At 45.0% G+C, this 23,080-nt stretch overlaps 1 protein-coding gene across 2 annotated transcripts in view; it reads left to right on the top strand.

The window, feature by feature from the left end:
• AGPS (alkylglycerone phosphate synthase) overlaps nt 1–23,080 on the top strand; it is a 244,162-nt gene that overhangs the window by 122,773 nt on the left and 98,309 nt on the right. For both annotated transcript variants that reach the window (XM_040440072.1, XM_040440071.1), the window contains exons 10-11: nt 6,857–6,965; nt 13,014–13,141. In XM_040440072.1, coding sequence (XP_040296006.1) covers nt 6,857–6,965; nt 13,014–13,141 — 237 coding nt within the window. The remainder of the gene's footprint in view (nt 1–6,856; nt 6,966–13,013; nt 13,142–23,080) is intronic.

The raw sequence follows: 23,080 nt of genomic DNA, 5'->3' as shown, positions 1-23,080 counted from the left end.
GCCCGCTGCTCCGTCGGGATTAAGACTGTTGTCCAGCTGCCCGCAGCTTCACTAAATACCTGATTATTTGGATGATGTCCTAAATCCGCAGCTGCAAAATTTTCATGTGTCAGTGACTTTGTACTTGTCCCCATGGATGGGATCACATACATATGCGTTTCAGTTGACCTCTTGCTTAAAAGTATTCATCTGTCCTTTTGGTTTTATTTTTGTTTTTATCCATTTTTGGGAAAGCTGAGTGGCAAGGAGTAGGTCCACCACAGCAGCTCACACATTGCACTTTTCCATCAGTGATCCTGTAAACCAGGCACCCTCAAACTGCGGCCCTCCAGCTGTTGTAAAACTACAACTCCCACAATGGCCCGCTGTGGGCTGATACCTGTAGGCTGTTCGGGCATGCTGGGAGTTGTAGTTTTGCAACAGCTGGAGGGCCGCAGTTTGAGGATGCCTGCTGTAAACTCTTATCACGTCATGATTGGTCAGATCGATCACCAACCGTGAAAGGTGTAAAGACTGCCATATTGTTATCCACTGCCCCCCCCCCCCCCCCCCCTCCTTCCCATACCTCTCCTGAACTGACTCTGGTGCTGGCGGTGTGCTGCGTTGTTTGTTAAGCTGGCCGTACACATAAGGGCTTGTTCACTCCTGCGTCGGGGTCTCCATTACAGATTCTGTCAAAACAGTGGACAGAAAAGTCCTCCAGGGAAAAAAAAAATAAGCGGATGCCTAAATCGAAGCCGGACAGACTTCAGTGGTATTCACGTTTTACACTCCCCAGTGTCGTGGACGGCGCTTAAATGCTGCATCTGCCTAAATTTAGACATGGGGGTGTTTAAAAAGTCACCTAACTGGGTTGTGTGATTTTATTTTATTTAAAAAAAAAAAAAAAAAAAAAAATCATTTTTTAGTTTATGCCCCCATAATTTCATGAGACCTTTGGGAGGGGCATTTAAAATTAACATTTTTATTACTTATTTCTCCTGACATATTAGCCCCTGTTTCAGGAAGGATGCAGCCTTCTTACGTGCCCTACAGTGCTGATATGGGTCTGCTAATACCTTACAGCAGGTTTCTGCCTGACGTGTGTATACAGCACTGCCTGAGCACTGTGTGTACTGCGATGTAGAATGCTGGGATGGGAAGAAAAATCACATCCCTGCCTTCTCTATGGGGGGGCCCGACTGTCAGTGATGACAGGCTGTCTGCTCCAGCAGCTGCTCACTCATTTACTGTCAGACCACCTGGACTTTTATGGTCTATAGGTGGTCTGTCACCCACCTTCCACCACTCCTGACATGTCTGTTTTAGTTCATAATTATATTGCACTTGTATAGCCATTGTGAAGGAGCTTTTCTTCTAGCTCTACAGGTTCCTCTGTTATTCCTGCCATAAATGTATATGGGTGTTACCAGTTGGGGAAGGGGGGGGGGGGGGGGGGGCTCAGCGCTACCAGTTCTAAGCTTTTACAGACTCCTTTGACAAAGTGAATGGGCACACCCGGTTGGCAGTTTATTTATACATTTTAGTAGGAACAACAGAGGAATGCCATAACGCAGTTAGAAAATAAGATGGCAAAGTTCTTAGTTGCTGTTTCACAGGGAATACAGTATTTACATTTAACAGATGTTTCAGAAGAGGTGACAGGCCCTCCTTAAAGTGGTTATCTAAGATCTATATTGCCCCCCATATGTCCAGGCCCCTCATACTGGTCATACTGGTCGCTTCTGATGACGGCACGGCCGCCGCTGCATCTCCCCGTCTCCGGCAACAGAGGGGGGCAGCCAATAGCAGGCTGTGACAGGAATAAGCCGGTCTAGCATCGTGGGTGACGCTAGGGAGGCTCGTCCCCGTCGCCACCTGCTATTGGCTGTCCTTCCCTGTCGCTGGATGTTTTCATCCGCGAGATGGGGAGATGCAGCGGCGGCCGTGCCGGCATCAAGAGAGACGCAGGTGCCTGGTAGCGAGGTACGTATAACCTCTGTGAGGGGCCCGGGCAAATGGGGGGGCATTATAGATCTTGGATAACCCCTTTAAACACTGTGATGCTAGATGCATTGGAGCAACAGGGAGTCTGAGTGCGAGCCCGCCGCCTGTGAATTCTGCATGTTCTGTTCAGGGTCCAGTGATATTACATGCAGTTTACATACGTGATCCACTGACTCAGAATGTTTTTAGTAATGAGAGTGATAGAAACATAAAGCAATGGAGTCCTGATCCTTTGTGTATATACCTGGCGTGGCGCACTCTGCACTACCCGCCGCTGTTTGCAGGATGGGAGGACATGAGGGCGCCGGTGGAGTCACGTACATTACACGGCAGCAGCACTTTACTCTGTGATGTTGCCCTCAGAGGGCTTTGTCACGTTTCCTATCATTTTTCATTTTACCTGCGTCTTGGCTGTTAAGAATGGGCCACCAAATATAGCTGCATAAAATGCTTAGGTTGTATAGTTTTAGCACTATAGGGCGACACGTGAGCTCGCCCGGTGTACCAGAGAAGATGGTATCACACGTGCTGAGCCTAGAGGGCCACATTGGGTTTAGTAGCAGATTACTTCCATGGACTCTAGTACAATGTTGTTGCGGATTGTGGATACAAACTTTACACTTTTTTTTTGTGTATAATAATTCACCGGTACGTTCGGGAATTAGAAAGTTAATAAATGTTCGCAGTGGCGGAGACGGCCTCTAGGGTTAGGGGTACGCAATGACTTTGGCGTAACTATTATGCAACGTAGTCGCACGTCCTTTATTCCCGCAGTTTTTGCTTCTTAAAATATCACTGTGCAGCACAGTTTTGGTGCGGTGTACAGACATACATCCTTTCCTATGGAAGCTGCAGTCAGGTAGAAGTGCGTATGTAGCCTTTATGTCACACAAGATGGATACACGTGGATCTGAGTGATGCAAATCCAAATCGTTTTGTGAGGCCAACATAGTGAATGGGAATTTAGGAAATCTCATCCACAAAGTGCAAAAACGATCCACAGCAGATTGCAGTGTTATGTAGATCACTAGTAGATTTATTACTTGTGTTATGTAGATCACTAGTAGATTTATTACTTGTGTTATGTAGATCACTAGTAGATTTATTACTTGTGTTATGTAGATCACTAGTAGATGTAGTTTGTTTTTATGTAGATCACCAATGAATTTATTACATGTGTTATGTAGATCAGTGTTCCCCAACTCCGGCCCTCAGGGCCCACCATCCGGTCATGTGCTCAGGATTTCCTTAGTATTGAGCAGATGATACAATTAGTGTTGATGCATCAGGACTTACCACAGGTGTTCATTCTGGGGGATACTCTCAAATCATGACCAGTAGGTGGGCTCTGAGGACTGTAGTCGGGGAACACTGATGTAGATCACCAGAAGATTTGTAACTTGTTTTGTAGATCACTAGTAGATTTATTATCCAGCATGGAGGGCAGAGTGCTGGATGTAGTGTGCGATCCCATTTGCATTTTCCGTTTATATATGTATTTCGCCATAGTGATCTGCACCTACAGGCAGGTTGTGCGGGCTCAACCCCCCACATTTTTTCTTTGTAGCATATATTGGAGGCGTGGCGATCTCCTTTGAGTCAAGCACACCTGACCAGTCAATCTGTCCTGGAGGCTGGTTTTAAAGTCAGTATAAAACTGAGTCTGCTTATAAAGAACCTACCATTAGCCATTTGGCTCCAGGAGAAGTATATGGTGGGCTCAGCGTGCATGTTGGTACTTGCATCCCTGGATCCGATTGAAAGCTGTAATGGCACCGGACGGGGTTAAAAGCAGAGTGTGCTTGGCGTGCATGCTGACCTGCATTCCCTGGACTTTATGTGGCTGTTGTAATGGCCCATAAACAGGTAGGAACAAGAGTTAGGGACCACTCAAATGAGACGACCTTGACGCGGTGAGTGGCTTATTACGCTTTGGCCACAATGTACACCAATGTCTCATCCAGCATGGAGGGCAGAGTGCTGGATGTAGTGTGCGATCACATTTGCATTTTCCGTTTAGATTTATTATGTGTCTTGTGTAGATCACCAGTCAATTTATTACATGCATTATGTAGATCACCAGTAGATTTATCACGTGTCTTATGTAGATCACCAGTAGATTTATTGTGTCTTATGTAGATCACCAGTAGATTTATTACATGTGGTATGTAGATTACCAGGAGATTTATTACATGTTATGTAGATCACCAGTAGATTTGTAACGTGTTATGTAGATCACCAGTAGATTTATTACGTGTCTTATGTAGATCACCAGTAGATTTATTACATGTGGTATGTAGATCACCAGTGGATTTACTACGTGTCTTATGTAGATCACCAGTGGATTTACTACGTGTTATGTAGATCACCAGTAGATTTATCACATGTCTTATGTAGATCACCAGGAGATTTATTACATGTTCTGTAGATCACCAGTAGATTTGTAACGTGTGTTATGTAGATTACCAGGAGATTTATTACATGTTATGTAGATCACCAGTGGATTTACTACGTGTCTTATGTAGATCACCGGAATATTTGTTATGGTACAAAAATCTGCTGTAGACGATGTAGTTTTATTAGTTGCCGGACTTTAACAAGGATCTTTGTGATGAGGTTTTCCCAGTACACCAGACCTTCTCTAGAAGCCAATGTGCAGGCTCTGATAAATGGATTGAGGATTTTAGTCTCTTGTATCTGGATGTTTCTGTGAAAGTGAGACTCATTTAAAGAAGGTTAAAAATGAGTAATCAATGCTTAGATCCCCGGGGAGAGGAGACATTTTAATTGGCAGAGATGATTGAGAGCAGTATGGAAGCAATCTTTACAATGAAATATCTGAACTTTCGCGTCTATGTTCTACCGTTCTTTCATTTATCTGGAAATTTTCAGTGAATAATTTTGTAGACAAATGACTGAAGAGCGGCCTCTGCGTATTTCTCTTTCTGAGTAAACGGTGTGTGCAGAAGGCCAGCCATTATACGGTAATCTGCATGATTTCTATATATATATATATATATATATATATATATATATATATATATATATATATATATAATTAGTACAGACCAAAAGTTTGGACACACCTTCTCATTCAAAGAGTTTTCTTTATTTTCATGACTATGAAAATTGTATATTCACACTGAAGGCATCAAAACTATGAATTAACACATGTGGAATTATATACATAACAAACAAGTGTGAAACAACTGAAAATATGTCATATTCTAGGTTCTTCAAAGTAGCCACCTTTTGCTTTGATTACTGCTTTGCACACTCTTGGCATTCTCTTGATGAGCTTCAAGAGGTAGTCCCCTGAAATGGTTTTCACTTCACAGGTGTGCCCTGTCAGGTTTAATAAGTGGGATTTCTTGCCTTATAAATGGGGTTGGGACCATCAGTTGCGTTGAAGAGAATTCAGGTGGATACACAGCTGATAGTCCTACTGAATAGACTGTTAGAATTTGTATTATGGCAAGAAAAAAGCGGCTAAGTAAAGAAAAACGAGTGGCCATCATTACTTTAAGAAATGAAGGTCAGTCAGTCAGCCGAAAAATTGGGAAAACTTTGAAAGTAAGGGCTATTTGACCATGAAGGAGAGTGATAGGGTGCTGCGCCAGATGACCTGGCCTCCACAGTCACCGGACCTGAACCCAATCGAGATGGTTTGGGGTGAGCTGGACCGCAGAGTGAAGGCAAAAGGGCCAACAAGTGCTAAGCATCTCTGGGAACTCCTTCAAGACTGTTGGAAGACCATTTCAGGGGACTACCTCTTGAAGCTCATCAAGAGAATGCCAAGAGTGTGCAAAGCAGTAATCAAAGCAAAAGGTGGCTACTTTGAAGAACCTAGAATATGACATATTTTCAGTTGTTTCACACTTGTTTGTTATGTATATAATTCCACATGTGTTAATTCATAGTTTTGATGCCTTCATAGTCATGAAAATAAAGAAAACTCTTTGAATGAGAAGGTGTGTCCAAACTTTTGGTCTGTACTGTGTGTGTATGTATATGTATATATATGTGTATGTGTGTATGTGTATATATATATATATATATATATATATATATATATATATATATATATATATATATATAAATAAATATGTTCAGCATCATGGCATGGGAATTTCCAGTGCTGTACTGATAATTGCTGTGTTAGTGCTTCATGTGTGTCTATAGGTGTCCTGTTAATGCTGTGTACAAATGTAAAGGAGGTTTTTGTTTCTTACCTTTCACTAGAACACAGCTAAACACTTCAGATTTGTACCTATGAAACTAGCTGATGTTGTGTTGATCCCATGTACATATGTGCCCGCATTGTTGAGAAAAATTTAGTTTTAGTATATGCAAATGAGCCTCTAGGAGCAACAGGGGTGTTGCCATTACACCTAAAGGCTCTGCTCTCTCTGCAACAGCCGTGTCAGGGCCAGGCAGTGAAGGCATCATCACACCTGGCCCTGTCAATCAAGGGGGGCGCGGCAGTTGCAGAGAGAGCAGAGCCTCTAGGTGTAATGACAACGCCCCCGTTGCTCCTAGAGGCTCATTTACATATATTAAAACATCCTTTTTCTCAGCAATGCGGACACATATGAACATGGGACCAACACAGATGTCTTCAGCTGCCAAGTGCACATGTAAGAGGTCAGCCAGTGTCATAGGTACAAATCTGCTGACAGATGTCCTTTAATTATTATTGTTTTACACAATAAACCTGCATTATCTATATGTATATAGTGATTTTCTCTTTCTATTCTTCAAAACCGTTTTTAAACACCATTTGGATTTTACGAAATGTGACATTTACATCTTTTATGTATAAAAACGTGTTTGCGTACAGTCCATGCCTCATTTGTTTAATGCTTTGCAGGTTGTACACTTAAAAGTTGTAACTCCCAAAGGCATAGTGGAGAAAAGCTGCCAGGGGCCTAGAATGTCTACAGGACCAGATATCTACCATTTCATTATGGGATCAGAAGGTACGACCGGTATATTGTTTTTACTGGAGGAAAATAGATTGATGCACACAGTACCTGCTGGAATCAGAAAGGGTCAAAATATGTTCCTCGAACTAACGTGCGTGTTTATGGCGGAGAATTTTGTGCTGTCTGGCTGGATCGAATATGGAGCAGAATGGGTTAAAAAATAAAAATAAAAAATTGCTCCCTGGTCCTGGCTCGACATGCCAGTGGTTAGTTGAGCAGGCATTTCCTATATATGTCCAACGGGGACTTCCAAGTAAGAAAAATAGATTGTCAGCTCACGCACAATGTTGTCTATGATTAAGGACTTTTTGAGTCATCTTGCCCCTTGTGTAAAAAAAAATGTAATCCAACATGGGTAACCCCTATAGAGATAACAAGGTTTGCCACCTTGGCATCGCTCCAGTTCTTGCCATTTAAGAGCCAACAAAGAGGTTTAACTTAAAAGGCTTTTAATTCTGTTCGCTGGCCATGTTGAAGAATGCAGTCTGTGGTTTTTATTGCCTTTTCTCAAGTAAAAATGAAATATACGCGGACAATTGTCTCCCGCATCCACCCTATTTGCTGCCATAATTTCCATAGCAACCACGTTTTTGGATAAAGTACATGTAACGTTCCAATATTTTCACCTGCGTTTGCTCCAGGAGAGAATGGAGGCAAAGGAAATGTATTCCTCGTGTGAATGACGATTCTTCTGTGACTGCAGCCCACCCAGGTGGGGACTTTATTTCCTGAAATGTAGAAATGGCACATTGCTATTCTCAGATTTTTTCCTTACGTGTAGGGTCCATTCACACGTTTGTAAAATGGGTCTGCATCCGTTCTGCAGTTTTGCGGAACGGTGCGGACCAATTTATTTTCAATGGGACCGCACAAGATGCGGACAGCACTCCATGTGCTGTCCGCATCCGTATTTGTGCGGCCCCGCTAAAAAATAGAACATGTCCTATTCTTCTCCGCAGCCACGGACAAGAAAATGCATTTCTATCATAGTGTCAGCCATATGCGGTCCGCAAAATGCCTCTTAACGTGCTCATGCACAAGGCCATATTGTTCAGTAATTGGGTCTTCATCAAAGGCTACTGTTTCATATGGAGGCATACACAGATTTTTCTTTACATTGGATTCATGTGTATTCTGACAGTAAAGTTTTATGGCACACTTTATCTATCTAGTATGGCAAGACCCATATATCTAGCAGCTACAGATCCCAAGAAATGAAGGGTTCAAGCTGTAATTCTGGTGAAAAATATCTGTAGTACGGCATCTAATGTTCTTCACCAGAATTACAGCTGAACCCCTCATTTCTTAGGATCTTTAGCTGCTAGATATATGGGTCTTGTTTTAAAGCTGACAGTCGACGCTTTAAAACAAGACTAGAAACAGCATTATCTCCTCTATATTGTGAGATATAGCTGTTAGAAATTGGGTCGCGGGTGATAGCAGCTGAAAGTGAAAGCTGCTTTCACTCCCGACCCGATTTTCTAGCTGTATATCCAAAAGTAGAGGCGCTAATGATGCTAATGATTGTGGTTTTGTTTTAAAGCTTAGAGTGTCCTCTTTCAAACAAGACCCAGTCCATATATCTATCGATCCCAAGATATAATTGATTAAAACAACCTTCAGCTGTGATCTCAACCAGCCTAGAGGAGGTGGAGGGGCTTGGAGGAGCTAACTGGCTGCAAGCAGGGAGGAATGAAAGACACACCTGATAAGACGCACCCCAGGTTTTATAGGAGCAAAATAAGAGAAAAATAAATTCAAAAATGTTTTTCCCTCATATCAGACCCCCCTATCAGATCCGACCTACAAATCAGGAACTTTCATCAGACCCCCATATTGAGAACTCAGTTCAGACCCCTATATAAGGAACTCACATAGGACCTCAAATCAGACCCCCATCAGACTTCCATGGCAGACCCCCATAGTGCACAAACTACATCCTGACACTGTACGTGACCAAGACCTGTAATGCAGCACAGCCCAGGGAAGAAGGCAAGGGAGGGTGAGTACCGGCAGCACTCACAGAGCTTCACCTACTCCCCGCACCCAATACATAATAGTGAGCAGTCTCAGTAGTATTTTTTTTGGGAAAAAGTCTTATAAGGCGAAAAAAAATGGTATATAAATTTGGTAACATCATAATCTAATGTCCCACAGGATAAAGTTATGATGTCACATTGAATGGCGTAAAAATAAATCCCACAAAATAATGTTAAAATTGCTGTTTTTTAATCTTTAACCCTAAACATAAAGTAATAAAAGTTATTTAATATAGTATATGAACCCCAAAATGGTTCCTAATAAAAAACTAACAAAAAAAAATTGTACTCCACCTGCAAAATTCAAGGTCTAGTACAGCTAAATTGATGGGGAAAAAAAAGTTATGACCACGGTAGGGATCGACCGATTATCGGTTTGGCCGATATTATCGGCCGATATTGAGGATTTTGAACGTTATCGGTATCTATTTTGCCGATATACCGATAACGTATGGGGAGCACAGAACGCGCTGCTCTCAGCGCGTTCTGTGTTCCCTCCGCAGCAGAGGGGAGAAGGAAGCAGTGTCTCCTCCCCCTGTGATGCTGCTGCCGCTGCCTCCAATGGCAGGACGGAAGACAAGAGGAGGGGAGGGGCTGTGGCCGCTGCGCCACCAATGAAGATGAGTCTTTCATTAATTCAAATACAGGAGGCGGGAGCTGGCTGCAGAATCACATAGCCGGCTCCCGACCTCTATGAACGGCAGCTGCGGTCCGCGGTAGTTAACCTCTTAGGTGCCGCGGATCGCAGCTACCGCTCATAGAGGTCGGGAGCCGGCTATGTGATTCTGCAGCCAGCTCCCGCCTCCTGTATGTGAAAGAGAGGTATCTTCATTGGTGGCGCAGTGCGCCCCCCACCCCAATAGTAAAAACATTGGTGGCGCAGTGCGCCCCCCCCCCCCCCCCCCCCCCCTCAAGCCCCCTAGTATTAGTCATTGGTGGCGCAGTGCGGCCCCCCCCCCCCAGTTCTAATCAGTGATGGCAGTGGCCACTGGATCCCCTCTCCCCTGCTCCTCCGATCGGAGCCCCAGCAGTGTAAGCCTGGGGCTCCGATCGGTTACCATGGCAGCCAGGACGCTATTGAAGCCCTGGCTGCCATAGTCAGCTCCATGCTGCTGTGTGCACAGAGCACAGGGCAGCAGGGACAGTGTGATCTCCTATTCACTCTGATAGAGATCTATCAGGGTGAATGGGACAAGGGTTCTAGTCCCTAAGGGGGCTAAAAGTTAGTAAAAAAAAAAAAAAACACAAAAATATTAAGTATAAATTAAAAAGATTTACAAAAAAAATAAAATAATACACGTTAACAATAAACATTAATTTTCAGCAGATTTGTGTAGGAAATTTTTTTTTCCCCTCAAAAATAAAAATACCCAGAATATCGGTATAAATTATCGGCTATCGGCCTGAAAGTTGACAAATTATCGGTATCGGCCCTAAAAAATCAATATCGGTCGATCCCTAGACCACGGGAATACAGATGTTACTGGCCCTTAAAGGGAACCTGTCATCACCTTTATGCTGCCCATACTAACGGCAGAATAAAGTAGAGACAGGTGAGTTGATTTCAGCGATCTGTCATTTAAAAGTTAAAAGGAAGTGGTTGCAGAGAACCAACATCACAATCATTGCAGACTGAGCCTGGAAAAGAGTCACGGCCGCCTGAGAAGAGTCCTGGTTATTCATAAAGTCCTGCTCTCCTGCTGATGACTGACCATCTTCTACCTACATTTCTCCCTTTTTCTCTAGTAGAGAACTGCCAATCATATGGGCAGGAGATTATGAATAACCAGGACTCTTCTCAGGTAGATCTGACTCTTTTCCAGGCCCAGTCTGCAATGATTGTGATGCTGGTTCTCGGCAACCACTTACTTTTAGCTCATGAGTGACACACCGCTGACATCAGTGCGTCTGTCGCTATTTTATGCTGCCTTCAGTACGGTCAGCATAAAGTTTATGACACGTTCCCTTTAAGGCTGAAATTACATACCGGTACATCACTAAGGTTTTTTTTTTTTCTTTTCAAATTTTAATGTGACTGCTAAGGGGTTAAATTAAGTGACCGCATGATCTTGCATGCTGCTTAATACGCAAAGCTGCGCAGCCAGTTGTAATGGCCACATGTTGAAACAGCTGCTTTCCCCCAATATCCTGCTAAATCCATTAAAAAGCCGCAGCTTTCAGCCGCGTCAATGATGTCCCAGGTGGCCCTTCCTTTACAGTTTGACATTTTTGCTTTTTACTTTTAAGAGTTAACCCTTTTTTAAATTTTCTAGAATTTATAATTTATCAATTATAATTGCAAAAAATTTGTTTACTAAGCTTTGTTTTTTTTCTTTTTCCTCCGGCTCCCCCATCCCTAAAAGGAGAACAAATCAGGTCATAGCAATAATTTTGATAAATTGAATGAATTTAAAAAGGCTAAAAAAAAACAAGCCTTAAGCATCTCTATAACTGAACTTGTTATACATTTTTTTTTTTTTTTTGAAGAATGCAGAGCGTTCAGATTTATAGCGCTGACAGTTATATTGCGGTATAATACAATTACATCAGTTGTATATCTTAAAGCATAGTTATAATGTTCACGGCCTTTTAAATCCTCCTTACAGTTATGGTGGCATTTATAGCCCATTGACCTTGAGGATAACATTTAATAATGTCACCATAACCTTTTAACCCCTCAGTTTCACTGCTCTGAGACAGTTTGTTCTGTGTCGGATTTGTGAGGATGAACGGTCTCGGGGCCCTCTTACTGTACGTATTTGTAGATGTATATATCAAATTAATTTGCATTCTTCGGCACATAGATCATCGTGAAATCCACGTGTATTATTCTCTTCTTCCCTGGGAAAATTGATGTGTAGAAATTGCACACGACACTCAATAAAGTTGACTCTCATTGTGATCATTTTTAATTTGTCGCTTTCTAGCGGCTCTCGTGATGCTAGACGAGCGATGCCCCAAATGAAATTTACATGAAATATGATTATATAAAATATTTAAAATGTAGTCTTTAGCTGTTTTTATGGTTGACGCTTGTTGAGAGTAGGTTACTGGCTAGACTGAATGACCCTGCCTGCCCTGTGGTGGTGTCAACCGGGGTTCGGGGAAGGAAAGCTGATCTGCCCTTATGTCCACCCCATAATCTTTTATGCTATTTAGGCCTCATGCAAAAACATGGATCCTGGCCATGTGCATGCCGCCATTTTTTTTTTTTTTTTTCAACTCCTGTCGAAATGTCCAATCCTTGTCTACAAAATGAGCAAGAATAGGACATGTTTTCGTTTTTGCAGGCTGACAGAACGGACTAACTGATGTGGATAGTGCACGGTGAGCTGTCCGCATCTTTTGCAACCCCCCATCGAAATTAATGGGTCTTCAAGTGATCTGCAAAAAGGACTGAAAATACTGTTGTGTGCATGAGCCCTTAAAGGGGTTTTTCCATCAAAGACAATGGGGGCATATCGCTAGGGTATGCCCCCATTGTCTGATAGGTGGGACCCGCCCCTATATCGAAAACGGAGCGGGGAAAGTAGTGGAGGGCGCATACGCAGCCTCCCTCCATTCATTTCTATGGGGCCGCCAAAAATAGCCAAGCGCTGGCAGAGCTATTTCCGTCAGCCCCATAGAAATGAATGGGAGCAGGGGCCGCGCGGTGCACTCCTATTCACTTGTATGGGAGCAGCAGGGAGCAGCGCTTGGTGGTGGCCAGACCCCAGGGTCCTCCAGCTACAACTCTCCCCGCTTTGTTCTCGTTGTAGGTGCGGGTCCCAGAGGTGGGACTCGTACCTATCGGACAATGGGGCATATCCTAGCGATACTGTATGCCCCCATTGTCTGTGATGGCATTACTCAACTTACATGTAGTCACTTTGCACCATAAACTATTTGTCAAGTCTGAAGATACTGGAGAACTTGTGTAATTTTAGATTTTATTCTGATTCTTGTCTTCCTACAACCATCACCCAGACACCATCTTATAATGTACATTATTTTCTGGTTATAGGGACTCTCGGAGTGGTTACAGAAGTCACAATTAAAATCCGACCTGTTCCAGAATATCAGAAGTATGGCTCCGTGGTCTTTCCGAACTTTGAGCGAGGTGTGGCTTGCTTAAGAGAAGTGGCAAGACAGGTACGTGTCCTTTTAAATTCTTATTAGGTTGTGACTATTTGTACTGTAAGACATAAGGCTGCTATTACACATGGCCAAGCTGCAGTGCATGCGCACGGTTTACCACTAATGCCGGGGTGTACTTGCCATTGTTGGGCTACTTTCACACTATCGTTTTTTGCGGATCCGCAAAAAAACGCTTCTGTTACAATAATCCAACCGCATGCATCCGTCATGAACGGATCCAGTTGTATTATGTCTTCTATAGCCATGACAGATCCGTCTTGAATACCATTGAAGGTCAATGGGGGACGGATCCGTTTTCTACTGTGCCAGATTGTGTCAGCATAAACGGTTGTCTCCGCTTCGTCAGGCGGACAGCAAAACGCTGTAGGCAGCGTTTTGGTGTCCGCCTCTAGAGCGGAATGGAGACTGATCGAAGGCAAACTGATGCATTCTGAGCGGATCCTTTTCCATTCAGAATGCATTAGGGCAAAATTGATCCGTTTTGGACCGCTTGTGAGTGCCCTGAACAGATCTCACAAACGGAAAGCCAAAACGCGAGTGTGAAAGTAGCCTTACATGTACAAGCGGGTGCATGAAATTAGGGCTACTGTGGCACAGTGACAAACACGTAATGGCACCCTAACTCACTGGATGCACTGGAGTCTATGAACTAAAGAGGCACTGGTCTCCAGCCCTTGTCTGAGGAGGCCTGTGCACCCAGTGGTTATGTGCTGCACATTATTTTATGCCGTTTTTCACTGCCCGGCTTTTACATGTGAAACACATAGGGAGTCATTTATTAAGCTGAAATACTCCTTTATTAGCTGTTGTGCTGCAGTCTGCGACTTCTCCCCGCTGACGCCAGGTCTAAATAAATGGGCTGTGCGGGGAAGGGGCCGGCCGGCCGGCCCGTTTTATTCATCATTTTCTTTTTTAGGCGTAGAAAATGGTCTAAATGTAAGGCAGCGAGGAGAACCGGCGCTGGATGCGCCAAAGTTACGTACAGGCTGGAGCGTTTTCATAACTTCGCAGGATCCACTGCTAGTGCAGGGGCTTTATTAAGACCTAATAAATGTGCCACATAGTTTTTATTTTTACCTTCAGCTAGAAAAATAAAACAAAAAACATTATAACAGCTGAGGAACACTATGGGGGACATTATTACTGCCGGGGGCCACCATGGAGGATATTATTACTGCCGGGGGCCACCATGGGGGACATTATTACTGCCGGGGGCCACCATGGGGGACATTGTTACTGCCGGGGGCCACCATGGGGGACATTGTTACTGCCGGGGGCCACCATGGGGGACATTATTACTGCCGGGGGCCACCGTGGGGGACATTATTACTGCCGGGGGCCACCGTGGGGGACATTTATTACTGCCGGGGGCCACCGTGGGGGACATTTATTACTGCCGGGGGCCACCGTGGGGGACATTTATTACTGCCGGGGGCCACCGTGGGGGACATTTATTACTGCCGGGGGCCACCGTGGGGGACATTTTTTACTGCCGGGGGCCACCGTGGGGGACATTTTTTACTGCCGGGGGCCACCGTGGGGGGCATTTTTTACTGCCGGGGGCCACCGTGGGGGACATTTTTTACTGCCGGGGGCCACCGTGGGGGACATATTTTACTGCCGGGGGCCACCGTGGGGGACATAATGTATACTGCACGGGTTGCGATTTTACTTAAAAAAAAAAAAAAAAAGCCAGTGAAATTCATCCATTTTTAATGGAAATGAAAAACAGCTACAAAACAGCCATTAATGGACAGATGGACAAAAATGGTCGCAAAAATGGTAGAAAATGGCCATGAAAAACTGACAATGTGCCATTTTTTCATGGCCATTGTAACGGATCCGCTTCCGTTAATGGACGCTTCCTAGCTTGCGCCGAGGACCACAAGCACCGCACTGGACACCACAAGCACCGCAGACTCCACAACCGCTGTAGCTTAACTGGAGCCGCGCCGTCTTCCTTCCACCCTGAACGAACCTCCAGCATTCAGGACCGTGTGGGAAAGATCTCTCCTCCAGGGAATATGCAGAGCATAGCAATCCCCAGCGTGATACAGCAATTCCCTCCAATAACGAGACGAGGCTGCGTTTTGAAGGGTTAGAAAAACATGAACTGAGCTGAACTCTTTATTGAGGGCTACCCGCCCGTATTTATGCAGGTCCCCACAATGCATCATGGTTTCCTCCTCTCTGCCTGGAGACACCCGAAGTGCAATTCAATTATCTCCCAGGACAAAGGGAGATCACCAATACACATGTGGGAACAATAGGAGAGGAATCCCCACCCGAATACACAAAATCCTCCCTTCTGTCTGGGATATAATTATGGATTAACATAACTATCACAGACAGTAAAAATACAGTTTTTAAACATACACTGTAACTTTAAAACCATACATTCCATCTCCATAAAAATTACATATTTAAACTCTGCATACATCAAACATAAACACTTCCAAAAATCACACAAATCCCTCCAGCGGATCAAAAGTTTAGTGGAAGTCCTTTATGACCGACCGCAAGCACAATTTCCTGCCCAAAACAGTTCCATAGATTCTTTACTATACACCGCTGACCGCGTTCGGTCCTAAGAACAGTCCAGACATGCGGCATAGTTCTGTTCCTGAAGGGTAATATGTCCCGAGGCCATAGTCGTAGGGCAGGAGGCTAGCCATAAGTCCTCTACAATGCCCAGTGGCAAATGGCAGTTTGTCACAGCCATTTTTTTTCACTGTTGTGTGAATGTAGCCTTAGTGTTCATTTATTTTGTTTTCCCTATTTAGTGTGTGTTTAGTTATTTATTTAGCGTTTATTTGTGAGTGTTTTTTTTATTTATTTTAACTACTAAAAGGCCATATTGCATTAGTGTATCCATTTTTGACGGCCACTAGACGAGTGCACTCCTGTCTGATTGATTTCAATAGGGTATGTCCAGCTGTGAAAACGGACAAAAATAGGACATGTCCTATATTTTTTAACGGCCGGTATTGACTGGCCATAAAAAAAAACGTCTATGTGAATAGTCCCATTGACTTTAATTGGTGCTAAAAATGGCCGTGTGACGTCCATTACTTAAACAGCCGACACACGGCCATTTTTAACGTTGGTGTGAATGAAGCTTTAGTCCATAAACAACTGACCAACTAAACACCATTAAGCCCCCACAGGTAACGTTTTTCCTTTGTGTCAGGGCCAACAGTTGGGCACTAACTTCGGAAGTGCACAGTAGACAAATTAATTTTTCATAAAATCTGTGAGATTTTCTTCCCATGATATAAATTGCAATGTTGAAGAGGTTGTCATCTCACAAAAAGTAGTTATCACTAATCCACAGGATAGGTGCCAATTGTTGGGGATCTGACTGCAGCGATCCCAAAAACTGAGGGCCCCCTCTCTGAAAGGAGCAATAGTCCATCACACAGACAGCGCTCAGCCAGTCCCATAGAAGTGAATGGAGCGGTGGACAGTCTTGCACTACAGTTCCATTCAGAGAGGGAACTTGGGGACCACCGGTTCTTGGGATCACTGGGGGTCCCGGCAGTCAGCTGGATCCCTGGTGGGCAGCACGGTGACTCAGTGGTCAGCGCTGGGGTCCTAGGTTCAAAACCGACCAAGGACAACATCTTCATGGAGTTTGTATGTTCTCCCCATGTCTGCGTGGGTGCCCTCCGGGTTCTCCGGTTTCCTCCCACACTCCACAGACATACTGATAGGGAACTTAGATTGTGAGCCCCATTTGGGACAGCGTGATGCTAATGTCTGCACAGCGCTGCATAATATGTCTGCGCTGTGTAAGTGCGTCAAATAAATAAAATTAGTTATGCTTAGTTTTTGTTGACCCCAGCTTCTTTTCTGCTTAACTGCACATCTTAGTTCAAGGACTTACTTTCTTTGATTCGAGCCTCACGAAGCACCTGGTTTAAGCCGTTACTTGGCATTTGTTCCCAAAACTCTTTTACGGCATCTGGCGCCCAAAGAGAAGCAAGCTGTGCCTTTTATAGACTGTGCAAATGCCATGCCCTGGTTTTCTTTTGCTTCTAAATGGAGCCATAACCTACTTTAGTCACCAAATGTGTCAGCCTGTTATGTTATCAGACTCCGCACTCAAAGATTTGATATGGAGACGAGGCAGGACTTAAATTCATGGTTTTAAAGTATCTAAAAAGAAGACAGTGGGCGTCTTGGACTGTGATTTTATGGCCTCACAGTTCGTTATGCGGTCTGTAAGGGTTAAAAAAAACAAAATGTTCATTAACACGGATGATGATGATGATAAATTAAAAGCACCAAAGTACATATTGGGCAACTTTTGCAGTGGAGAATCTAGCGCACAGACACTGTGGGTAATCTTTGCAAGCTCCAAAATATAAAGTTGTCTTTCCAGGTTCACCTGTGTTAAATTTTGATGTTCAGGCAAAATGTGTAGTTGTCCTAGTCTTACCCATTTTTTTTTAACTTTCAAGAAAAATGTTTATTTGCATATTCTATGTGAAAGGGAATCTGTCAGCAGTTTTGACCTTACTATACTGCTGACTGCACTAGTTATGGCTGGGGAGAGCATACAACAAATCTTTTGTGGAGAGGGCTTTTATCAGTAGTGTGAATATGAACTTACAAGTGGAGAATCTGCCTGAACAAAAGTTCATATTCACACTACTCCAGAGAGAAGCTCGATAAAAGTGTATATTTGTACTGATCTTCCCAGACCCTACCTATTGCTGACAGTAGTTTAGCATGGTCAAAACTGCTGAAACCTGCTTAGTTTGCAGGAATCGGAGAAGTGGAGGCATTACATGGCACCGCACCTGCACTTGGAAGGGGAAAGAGCTGTTCTGTAGGTTAGGTAGATAGAGGAGTGTACCCTGATAGCCACTAGTCATTTACAGGGAGCACGAGGTGACAACAAAAGATCACTTTACGGTTCTTTACGGTAAGAGCAGTGAGACTGTGGAACTCTCTGCCTGAGGAGGTGGTGATGGTGAGTTCACTAAAAGAGTTCGAGAGGGGCCTGGATGTATTTCTGGAGTGTAATAATATTACAGGCTATAGCTACTAGAGACGGGTCGTTGATCCAGGGAGTTATTCTGATTGCCTGATTGGAGTCCGGAAGGAATTTTTTCCCCTAAGTGGGGAAATATGGCTTCTACCTCCACAGGTTTTTTTTTTTTTTTGTCTTCTTTCGGATGAACTTGCAGGATAACAGGCCGAACTGGATGGACAAATGTCTTTTTTTGGCCTTATAAACTATGTTACTATGATGCCGGTGTCGCCAGATTCATGTTTGAGTCCAATCAAATTACATTGGATCTCTTACTGTTCAGAAAGCCGAGGAGAGCACTGGATTCCCATCCAGTGATCGGAAACCCCAGCCTTTACTGGCTTTCCCTGTAAGGCCTTATGCACACCGTTGTGTGTTTTGCGGTCCGCAAATTGCGCATCCGCAAAACACGGATGACGTCCGTGTGCGTTCCGCAATTTTCGAACGGCTCTGACAGCCATTCATATAACTGCCTATTCTTGTCCGCAAAACGGACAAGAATAGGACAGGTTATATTATTTTTTTTTGCGGACCACGGAACGGATCAACTGATGCGGACAGCACACAGAATGCTGTCCGCATCTTTTTGCGGCCCCATTGAAGTGAATGGGTCCGCATCCAAGCCGCAAATACTGCGGCTCGGATGCGGACCAAAACAACGGTCGTGTGCATGAGGCCTAATTCTGAGGTTGCATTTATTGAAAGCTGCTGTCTGTGTTAAAAGGATGACCTGTCCATATGTCCTTTCAAGCTTTTTGGCCTCATGCACACGACCGGTTTTTTTTTAAGGTCCGCAAAAACAGGGTCCGTAGGTCCGTGATCCGTGACCGTTTTTTCGTCCGTGGGTCTTCCTTGATTTTTGGAGGATCACGGCCGTGCGGAGCCAAACGGATCCGTCCTGAATTACAATGCAAGTCAATGGGGACGGATCCGTTTGACGTTGACACACTATGGTGCAGTTGCAAACGGATCCGTCCCCCATTGACTTTCAATGTAAAGTCAGGAGTCCCTATTATACCATTGGATCGGAGTTTTCTCCAATCCGATGGTATATTTTAACTTGAAGCGTCCCCATCACTATGGGAACGCCTCTATGTTAGAATATACCATCGGATTTGAGTTAGATCGTGAAAACTCATATCCGACAGTATATTCTAACACAGAGGCGTTCCCATAGTGATGGGGACGCTTCAAGTTAGAATATACTTTGAACTGTGTACATGACTGCCCCCTGCTGCCTGGCAGCACCTGATCTCTTACAAGGGGCTATGATACGCACAATTAACCCCTCAGGTCCTGAGGGGTTAATTGTGCGTACCATAGCCCCCTGTAAGAGATCATGTGCTGCCAGGCAGGAGGGGGCACCCCCCCTCCCTCCCCAGTTTTAAATTCATTGGTGGCCAGTGGGCCCCCCGTCCCTCCCCTGTAGTATTGTAGATTCATTGGTGGCCAGTGGGCCCCCCGTCCCTCCCCTGTAGTATTGTAGATTCATTGGTGGCCAGTGGGCCCCCCGTCCCTCCCCTGTAGTACTGTAGATTCATTGGTGGCCAGTGGGCCCCCCGTCCCTCCCCTGTAGTACTGTAGATTCATTGGTGGCCAGTGGGCCCCCCGTCCCTCCCCTGTAGTACTGTAGATTCATTGGTGGCCAGTGGGCCCCCCTCCCTCCCCTGTAGTACTGTAGATTCTTTGGTGGCCAGTGCGGCCCCCCTCCTCCCTCCCCTCCTAATTAAAATCCCCCCCCCCCCCCCCCCCCATCTTTGGAGGCAGCGGAGAGTTACGATCGGAGTCCCAGTTTAATCACTGGGGCTCCGATCGGTAACCATGGCAACCAGGACGCTACTGCAGTCCTGGTTGCCATGGTTACTTAGCAATTTTTAGAAGCATTATACTTACCTGCGAGCTGCGATGTCTGTGACCGGCCAGGCGCTCCTCCTACTGGTAAGTGAAAGGTCTGTGCGGCGCATTGCTTAATGACCTGTCACTTACCAGTAGGAGGAGCTCCCGGCCGGACACAGACATCGCAGCCTCGCAGGTAAGTATAATGCTTCTAAAAATTGCTAAGTAACCATGGCAACCAGGACTGCAGTAGCGTCCTGGTTGCCATGGTTACCGATCGGAGCCCCAGCGATTAAAGTGGGACTCCGATCGGAACTCTCCGCTGCCACCAATGATAGGGGGGGAGATTTTAATTAGGAGGGGGAGGGAGGGGGGGCCGCACTGGCCACCAATGAATCTACAGTACTGGAGGGGGGGCCCACTGGCCACCAATGAATCTACAATACTACAGAGGAGGGAGGGGGGGCCCACTGGCCACCAATGAATCTACAGTACTACAGGGGAGGGAGGGGGGGCCGCACTGGCCACCAATGAATTTAAAACTGGGGAGGGAGGAGGGTGTGCCCCCTCCTGCCTGGCAGCACATGATCTCTTACAGGGGGCTATGATACGCACATTTAACCCCTCAGGTGCTGCACCTGAGGGGTTAATTGTGCAGATCACAGCCCCCTGTAAGAGATCGGGTGCTGCCAGGCAGCAGGGGGCAGTCATGTACACAGTTCAAAGTATATTCTAACTAGAAGCGTCCCCATCACTATGGGAACGCCTCTGTGTTAGAATATACTGTCCGATCTGAAAAAGCTTTTATGCAGACGGATCTGCGGATCCGTCTGTGTGAAAGTAGCCTACGGCCACGGGCCGCGGTATGCCTATCTTGTGTGCATCCGTGTTTTTTCACGGACCCATTGACTTGAATGGGTCCGTGAACCGTTGTCCGTCAAAAAAATAGGACAGGTCATATTTTTTTGACTGACTGGAAACACGGATCACGGATGCGGCTGCAAAACGGTGCATTTTCCGATTTTTCCACGGACCCATTGAAAGTCAATGGGTCCGCGAAAGAAAACTGAACAACGGCCGCGGATGCCCTTTTCCCCCTACCACCACTGAGTATACTTAGTATACTTAGTATACTCTATTCTGGGTCCTTCGGTCCACCTCCTCGTTTACCGCGTGCCGGTTCCTGCTTGTAAACTTCCGTCATGAACAGAGGTCCTACGTGCTGCTGCAGCCAATAACTAGCCACAGCAGTGACATGTTCCCCAGGTGGCACGTGACCCAGTGATGTGCCCCTTGGCGAACACTTCAACGCTGCAGCCAGTCATTGGCTGCAGCAATGCCTGTGACCCAGTCTGCACCCTGGCTTTAAAGTAAACAGGCCACAGACTGGAAGATCGCCAAGCAGAGCCAACCGAGCTGTAGGGGGCAGTGAATGTGTGTTGTTTTTTTTTTTTTTTTTTTTTTTTTTTCAATTATGAAATATTTTCACTCCCTGGGTCACCATGGAGTAGTATGGGTTTTATAGTTATTTCAATAAATTCATAGCGTGAGCAGCACAGGGCAGTGCACGCCATGTATTGTGTCTGGGTAAGAAATATCTGCAGCCTTCAAAGTTTATCACAAAGGGCTAATTTATAGTGGAAAAGAAATGGCCGTAACAGTACATTAATTAACTGGAGTGTTTAGAGAGGTGAGAACGCTGATTTGCGGATTCAGAGGATAAAACAAAAGGAGGCAGGTATTAAATTAATTTAAGTAGAGGTGTCGTTAGGAGAGTAAATAAAGTCACTGGACGGGTTCCTAACTTGGTTTCCTAGCGGCAGGGCCAATAACCAGGAGATTTATGGGTTTGTCCAGCCTGAATTTAAAGCCCTAAGAGTGTAGTGCAGACACAGAACCAACTTGGGAACAGTTGTAAAATTGTCACCAGCGCTGAACAGTTCACAAAGTCATGGCAGCCATATAACACTGTGTGACCAGCAGCGGGCGGCCCGTCCTGCTGCTTTATTCTGGTAATGCCGCAGATTAACACCCGCACTTCTCGTCTAAACTGTTTGTCAGTACAGAGGGAAGAATTTACTCCCGGTCTAGCGTCGAGGCTTAGGGAGGTTGTTTTGTCTTCGTCCACTTTTAGAGCCGGAGTAGTTTACTTTTCTTTGTGGCGCTGACCATATTGTAGGACGGTCCTGATGGGACAACCCTTGTCCCTATGCCCTATTAGGGTGTCATAGACTAGGGAAGGTCACTCACTCAGGACTGCCCTCTATGAGCAAAAGGGGTCGGTCCATATAATAAAAGGGTTGCAGGTTCTGCTCTTGGCCCCAGCAGAGTCACCCCCATCAGGCGTCTTTCTGTTCTGGCTGAGAGAGTGGATTTGGGGGGGTGGCGGGGGGGATGTTATGAATGGGAAAGCCCCCCTCCCCCCCCCCCCCCTTTCAAAACTGTTTTTATTGAGTTTTATAAAAATGAACAATAGAAGTAAAAAGAACAAAGAAAAAGGCTAGTGCATGTGCAATTAAAGGTATCGGGTGTACAGTATGTTTCGCTGAGGGTGTTCTTTACATGTCCCATAGGTTTGAGCCACAAATGTGCTATGCATATCCAGGTGACATTCCTCTTCAAAATGATAAGCTTTTTGTAGATAATACAACATAAAATCTGTAGCAATCAAAGAAAGAAAGGGTTAAGGGAGAGGATTTGGGAAAACGAAATGTAAGGGATGGGGGAAGAAGAAAAAGAATAAGGGAAAAGAAGGAAGTGAATGCACCATCCCCAAAGGACCTCTGGATCCAAGAAGAGAGGGCAAAATAAGGATAGTAGTTTCTTCTCGCCTCCTTTAGAGCAGGGATGGTGAACCTTTTAGAGACCGAGAGCCCAAACTGTGACCCAAAACCAACCTATTTATCGCAAAGTGCCAACACTGCAATTTACCCTGAATTTTACAGTACAAATACAGTATATCTTCCATGTACCTTATCACTTAGCTATAATAGCCTGCCTACATTCAGTGCGCTGCCTGCGCCGTTCATAGTGCGCCTGCGCTGTTGAATGGTGGGAAA

The sequence above is a fragment of the Bufo bufo genome, chromosome 7, assembly GCF_905171765.1.
Source record: "Bufo bufo chromosome 7, aBufBuf1.1, whole genome shotgun sequence".
In the NCBI taxonomy this organism is placed as follows: Eukaryota; Metazoa; Chordata; class Amphibia; order Anura; family Bufonidae; genus Bufo; species Bufo bufo.
The sequence above is the reverse complement of the archived record's forward strand: the minus strand, read 5'-3'. Positions and strand labels throughout refer to the sequence as shown.